Source organism: Branchiostoma floridae, chromosome 3 (assembly GCF_000003815.2).
Source record: "Branchiostoma floridae strain S238N-H82 chromosome 3, Bfl_VNyyK, whole genome shotgun sequence".
In the NCBI taxonomy this organism is placed as follows: domain Eukaryota; kingdom Metazoa; phylum Chordata; class Leptocardii; order Amphioxiformes; family Branchiostomatidae; genus Branchiostoma; species Branchiostoma floridae.
Genome location: NC_049981.1, coordinates 26,550,199 through 26,557,628, shown reverse-complemented (window position 1 = coordinate 26,557,628; position 7,430 = coordinate 26,550,199). Strand labels below are relative to the sequence as shown.

Genomic DNA, 7,430 nt, shown 5'->3' with positions numbered 1-7,430 from the left:
GTCAACATGGAACCTCCCTCTCCGGGAAGCTGTTTGAACAAGTGTTTCGTTTGCGACCTTGGGTCACGGGATTGAAGCCGAAGGCCCGCGCCCTGATTATCCCCCGAGGTCAACGGGTCACAACTGCCGTGCACATAAATCCTCAAAGTCGCCGCTGAAACAACTTAAGCTGTGTTTAGGATAGACTACATCTGGCAGTGTTGATATGTAGCAGAAATGTTGTCTTTTGTCAACGATAGACAAATGACATATTATTTTGACCTCCTCCTCTTCCCTTGATAAGCAAACATGTATTCTCATGATCGGTGCATGTGTTCCACCGCTTGCGTATCTCACTATCTCGCCTTTTAACCTTTCCAAACTGGATGCAAGCCATAAACTCATATCCTCGCAATTTCTTTTGCACTTCACACTCTATAGAGCATCTACTGACCACACGTAAGCAAAATCGGCCTTGGTCAACGCCTCTAAAACTTTACCTATAGCCCAGCGAACTTGTTATAAAGCGATGGATTCGCCAGTGTACCAACAGGTATTAAGCAATGTAAGTTGGGACGTGGACAGAATATGTATCAGAGATCCATGTCTTGTCTGGGTCCATGGTCACCTGGGCGGGAAAATGGAAAAGTACGTATCATCAACATGCGGTTTACGTAAATTCGCTGAGAGTCCGTGTCAGAATTTTGGTCGCTCTTGGGTCGTAGTCTCTCAAGGAACTTTCATCAAAGCTCCTTGGTCTCCGAGGAAACGTGGTTACCGCGTGTCATACAAATGGTATAGGCACCGCAGCTGTTAGCAGGATTGACGCACTTAAAACAGCTATCAGTAACTTAATCTAATTAAAGTGACTGTAATGACAAAGGTGCCCAGTTTACCGTCGATTGGTAAAATCCTCTCTCGAGCGGCCAGGACTGACACTGCAACAGCGGCTCTGGTATGCATGGCATCACTTAAACCGACCACATTTCGAGGATTTGTCTCTCTTTATTCTATTAGTTCAGCGGCAAATCGTACAGTCGAAAATACTCATCGGCTTTGTACAGTCCTGATATAATATAATCTTAGTTTAACTTCACTACTGAGGTTTTCCTGGCTAAGGACCCTTTATTCACGTATAATTTAACGTTACCACGCCAAGACTACGTGACATGGGCCATGTGATCTACCCTGTGTAAAAGCTGTTAGCACTCTCAGCCAAAAAACTCACCAAACTTGTTACGTATAAAGATGCTGTTCCCCTTTTATGCAAATATCAGAACACGGACTTTGTTATTCCAGACAGCCCGCGAGTGCGATACGTGACCAGAGTTACAAAGTCCGTTGGTTAGACCTGTTTTCCAACCTGCCACGTACGTAACCAACCTGTTTTATCCTTAATTAAGTCCGACAGAAGGTAGCTGAAACTTTGTTCTTCCACGGCGCGAGAAATTTTCCCCCTGTTAGAAGGCTCTGCGAAAACTTCTGTGTGTTTCACATCGAAACAAGTTCTTGCTAGAGGAGTTTTCTGGCTTCGAAGCTCGAATTCAACTGCTGATACGAAGCCTACCTGCATCAGAATGGTGAGTAGTAAAAATAAGGGGTCAAGTTACATGACGCCGATGCCGCTATACACCTGTCGTTCTTTGAAAGCCGTAGCGATTGTTCAACGGCGTTTCTAACTTTCTTGCATGTCTTATACAATGATTATTAGCTTGTATGTATCAAGTTGACCGCAAGTAAGAGAAGCCCTGTAACAGTCGCCACTGTTAGTTATTTTGACCAACCACTGGAAAGTGTGAGCTAAACTGAGCTAGAACACTATTGTTAACTTGTCGTTCAATATTTACACTCATTCTTAATGATGAATATGGTCCAGCTGTACTGGATACGGTATTTGTGTCCGGTTGGTTCGAGCTGGCACCGTGGAATAGTTTGCAACCAGTGGGCTCAGGGCTATTCTACCTTTTTAAACACACATGTTTACACTCCCCACCTGCAATATCGTACCCCAAACACGTCGCACGAATCTGTGCTTATCTCAGTGGTCTTAGTGTGCCCGGCAGATTGCGTGCGTTAAGAGCCGGTTTGGTGGGGTGCCAAAATTCAGTCTTACAAGGACCAGACACCTTCAGGGGAATCGCTGATGCCTTTACCGGGCGTCATCGGTAGTAACACACGGGACAATAGGAACGCTGGACTCATGTTTTCATAATCACAGGCAGGTACCATCGTCAATTTGATCGATAACCATCTTACAGAGATCGCTTTATTGGATAACAAAATAACTATAGTGACATATGATAGCTATATTTGTCAGCTATGATTGAATCCAAATAGGTTTGAAAATTATGTATCAAAGTTGAATTATAATTTCCATCACAAAGTCGACTTATCATACTTTTCGACTGTCCAACGCCAGACCGTTCGTTATCAAGGCATGAACAATTCATCCCTTCTGTGACGTATGGGAAATACATAAATAATGTCTACCAACACAGATAAACCTTTAAGCTAGTGGGTGAGAATCATTCACTAATTTGCGCATATTCTCATCATCATTCTCCTCTGCAGACCTGTGGTTCTGTGACATGGATATTTCTCCTTTCTGTACTGTCCATGTCTGCTGGAGAGCGGCAGCAGTACGCCATGTACGTCTGGGCGGATGGGTACGACCCGGGTGTGCCGGGCTGCACCGAGACAGACTTCCTGTCCTGGACAAACCCGTCCATGAACAACAACCCCTGCTTCACGCACTCCTGGAACACACCTGAGAAAAGGCGGTGGCTATGGAACACCTGTAACGCACCAGGTAAGAGTGGTATTTTTTGCATTATCACCAAATTTCCAAATCAAAATATTCAAAAGACTCAAGCGAATACGAAAGGACAGAAAGAACTAGACATGACAAACGGTGCAAAATCGCATCAATATCCTGCAGATCATCAATAACTCACCAGATGGGGCTAATGCACTCTACAACGTTTGTGACAATGCCGCATTCTGAGTATACTTGTAATATAGAACTACGGTATTGGATAAACTCCTTCAATGTTCAATGTTCTCGCGGGCAAACACACATTCACCCGAATTTTGACCTTTAATATTACACACGTCAGGCTTACCAAAGCCACACAAAACACATAATAACAATAGCTGCATACAAACAACGACTTGTAGATTCCAGTTAACATGTGTATAACATACATAATAGATTAAAATCAACGTATTGGAAAACGGTACCGAGTTACAAGAAGTACAGGTAATGGCTAACAACAAGTGTTAATAGCACTACTGTGTAACCTTCTTGTTGTATAGACGGATGGCGCTATGGAGGAAGGACTTGCTGAGTCTCTTAGTACGGGCTTTTGGTAAACTGATTGTCCTAGAGTTTCTAAGTGTGCGTCCCGTGGCCCCTGTTCTTGTGGGTGGAACCATGTCATGCAGGGGGTGGTCTTCCCTGAGCATGCGTTCAAACAGTTGTACCGCTGCCTCCTCCCGTCTGACCTTCAGTGTTGGCAAGTCGGGCACACTGCGTCTACCTCCAAGGGAGATGATGCGCAGGGCCCGGCGCTGTACCCTCTCGATGGCCAGTTCCTGCTCCTTACTGCACCCGACCAGTATCACATGGCCATACTCAAGTACTGGACGTACAAGTGACAGGTATATCTGTATCACGTCCGTTACACTGGTACCTTGCTTCGTCAACAGACGCAGATAATGTAGTCTACGCGATGCTTTACTGATCATTGCAGAGATCTGTTCGTCGAAGGTGGGGTTCTTGTCCATGTAGAAACCTAGTCCCTTGGCACAGTCAACGGACGGAAATGGAAGTGTGATCATAGGTGGAATCGGAGCAGATTTGCTGAAGCAGATCTGGAGAAGTAAACTCTTCCCACCGTTCAGCGTCATCCTGTTGTCTTCTGCCCAGGAGTTAAGATGAGTAGACTCCTCTTCCACAGTTGTATCCTGATCGGCTAAAGGCACAGGAATAGTCCTCGACAGAGAAACGTCATCGGCATATCCAACATCCATTGTGTCGTTATACACGGTGGAGCGTGTGCTCATGAAGAGCAGGAATAGGTACGGAGACAGGACTCCTCCCTGACCCCTGACCCCTCCTGTAAATGTATTTAACAGGAATGATACAGACTGATAAAAACCTATGTAGTCTGTTCTTTGCAGTTAAGGATTCAACCTCATTCAACGTCCATTATATGTATCGGAACCATTGAGAATGATGTTACTTTTCCTTTCCTTTAGGTAGAGAAATCAGTACAATCTTCTTGGCTGGTCTCCATCGCCTGTTGGAAGCCGGGTACAACAGTGACGACTGCATGACTGACGGGGTGCAGCTGATCAAGGCCACCTTGCGGGATGGGTATCATCAGGTTCCCGGATTGCAGGTGAGACACGACAGTAGACGTAAAGATCTTGTCTCGAATATTCTTTAAACAACTCCAACGTAGCCCATATGTCTTAGAAATCTACATGGCGTGGTTCCCAAACATAGAAACTGTCAAACATAGAACCAAGAATTCAGAGATGCTCGGTTGGAAGAAAACCGAAGTGTCTTATAACGTTCTGCCACAGGTGTACGCGCTCTATGCCGTGAGTGACCTCGCAGTGTCCGAGCAGCTACTGGTCAAGCACGTGGTGTGGTACAACGACGTGTGCGCAGGTATGTGGTGTGGTACAACGACGTGTGTGCAGGTATGTGGTGTGGTACAACGACGTGTGTGCAGGTATGTGGTGTGGTACAGAGATGTGTGTGCAGGTATGTGGTGTGGTACAACGACGTGTGCGCAGGTATGTGGTGTGGTACAGAGATGTGTGTGCAGGTATGTTGTGTGGTACAGAGATGTGTGTGCAGGTATGTGGTGTGGTACAGAGGTGTGTGTGCTGGTATGTGGTGTGGTACAGAGATGTGTGTGCAGGTATGTAGTGTGGTACAGAGATGTGTGTGCATGTATGTGGTACAAGCGACCGTGTGCGCTGGTATAGTGGTGTGGTACAGAGATGTGTGTGCAGGTATGTGGTGTGATGTGGTACAATGACACGTGACGTGGTACAACACGGAATAGAAATTTGTTCTCAGGTGGATTTGGATACTTTTTCATGCAGTATGATTAAGATCAACCTTTTAGAATGAGTCTTTAATTCAAGTTCATGGCGATTGTTTCTCAACAAACAACTTTAAAATGCAAGTTATGTAGATTTTGAATACCATTTAACCTAGCAAACAAATCGTTTCCCCACGAAGGCAATCAGGAGAAGTTTGTGGGCGTGGCTACCAACAACGAAGCGTTTTCTCACGTCAAGTGTGGCACGCCACTGGAGAAGACGGACTACCTTCAAAACTTGGACAACATCCGAGCTGAGGCCAGGAAGCAGACAACCGGTAGGGAGAAGTCACAACTTGGTTTCTGAACACCTTTTGAATAAAGTTACTCAGAAAATGGTATGAAACATGACTTCCTTTTGAAAAAGATGAAAACGTCAGCCATTCAAGTAAAGTAAGTTTGGTCTTAGGGACCTGACGTTATTTACTGGGGGGAGGGGGCTGGTGCAAAATAGGTCTGGTAAAAAATTTTTCAATGGCCCCCCCCTGCCCCCAAAAATTTTTCAATGGCCCCCCCCTCGCCCCAAAAAATTTTTCAATGGCCCCCCCCTCCAATTTTTCCTTACCTTTTCCATTACACACAGTCTGTCATTAAATAATATAGCAATAACAATAGCGGTAGCGTTGTTTGAACGTGACGACGATCGGCCCGGGGTGTCAAGACCCGCGCGTCAACAAATTACGCACGTTGGAGTCCTGCTGGGGCATATGTTATCTCCCAAAGTTTTACAACAGCCGAGTTTTCATGTAGCACTTGACTTGATGTTGTTACACTCACGCTGCAACGGTTATAAGACTTACCTTGTCTGATATCACTTCTCCAATCTACGTGAAAAAAGTCTCTGGTAACGTTTAATACGCAAGATCACGAAACTGAACGTTTCCGCCAGACCGACGGCTAGCTGTTAAAGGCCGTCCAGGGATCGGAGGGCCGAAGGCCCGACCGGTCTCGGGGGTTAGGGGCATGCTACCCGGGAAATTTTGATATTTTTGACCCTCTAAAACGAAATTTCCCGCATTCTGTGAGGCAAAAAAATTTGATTTTGTGCGTCCACATCAACAAAGAGAAAAGCAGGCGGGGAGGGGCGGCGCGGTAATCCAACTTCGGCGATCTTTTCCACCACACATGTACGAAATTTACACAAAAGAAAACAAATTAATGTTGTAGATGGAAGAGACTTGGGTACATTTTAGCGATATCGTTTCGAAAACCGCTTCAAGACTGCTTCAATCTTTCCAAAACGGGAGTTATTTCGGCCAATTGCAACCTACAAACTTGCCAAAAAAAATTCGCGCCACCATGACGTCATATGCAGCAGAGAGCCCGCTGTCACGAAAGTAAACATCGTAATGTTTTATCCCGTTGCCGTCCGTGAACCTTTGTATACAAAGAACAGATGCACGCAGGATTGATATTTATACCAATTTTAGTTTCTATAGTTTTCTTAAACTTCGTGCGAACATGGAATCACACGACAGAGGCGGCTGCAGAAAATTTCTCAGTATGGGGAGGGCGAACTATATCAACGTAATCCTTGGGGGTCCGGGGGCATGCTCCACCGGGAAAATTTGGAAATCTTGACTATCTGAAACGGTCTTTCCTAAATCTTGATGGGCAAAATTTGCTGGCAGACTAAGCTTTAAGTTTAATAGCCTTTCTATTAGAACTTCACATGGTTTTGAGGGCGACGACGCCCCCAACGTATTTCCACAATTTCGAGCGCCGGGCATGGCACGAGCCGTCGCAAGGTAGGTCTGGAGAAATGTCATTCAAATGATGAAGTTTGGACCCTCTGAGACACGATTTTCTTCATTTTGAGGGATAAACTTCGCTGGTAGACTATGCTAAATGTAATGACAATTTTCTGTCAGAGGAAGAGACTTTTGATGGCGACGAGCGCCGAAGTGTTGTGTGCGCCAGAGGCGCAAGCCGTCGCAAGGGACGTCCAGAGAAAAATTGAAATCTTGACCATCTGAAACTTCATTTCCTGCATTTCAGGGGCACATTTTGGTAGTATTTATCAAGGCCCCTCAGGCAATTTTTTTTCAATGGCCCCCCCCTCGACTCAAAAAATTTTTCAATGGCCCCCCCCTCGGCTCAAAAAATTTTTCATTGGCCCCCCCCACCTATGCACCAGCCCTCCCCCCCCGATAAATATCGTCAGGTCCCTTACAATGATTTAAGTAGATATAAACTTATGTTTCTCTCTAACCCAAAGGGCATCTTAAGGTGCACTATTCGATGTCGTGGCACTGGGGAAGGGCGTGTGATCACGTGACGGATAACGTCGTCCTGTGAGTACTATAAAGGGTGTCTATCGGTTCTTCTACA

At 45.5% G+C, this 7,430-nt stretch overlaps 1 protein-coding gene across 1 annotated transcript in view; it reads left to right on the top strand.

The window, feature by feature from the left end:
- The first annotated feature begins 1,304 nt into the window (after window positions 1-1,304).
- The window catches only part of LOC118411789, a 7,881-nt gene continuing 1,755 nt past the window's right edge, over window positions 1,305-7,430 (top strand). The window contains exons 1-6 of the mRNA XM_035814276.1: window positions 1,305-1,559; window positions 2,551-2,788; window positions 4,240-4,382; window positions 4,570-4,657; window positions 5,240-5,377; window positions 7,318-7,393. Coding sequence (XP_035670169.1) covers window positions 1,557-1,559; window positions 2,551-2,788; window positions 4,240-4,382; window positions 4,570-4,657; window positions 5,240-5,377; window positions 7,318-7,393 — 686 coding nt within the window. The 5' untranslated portion in view covers window positions 1,305-1,556. The remainder of the gene's footprint in view (window positions 1,560-2,550; window positions 2,789-4,239; window positions 4,383-4,569; window positions 4,658-5,239; window positions 5,378-7,317; window positions 7,394-7,430) is intronic.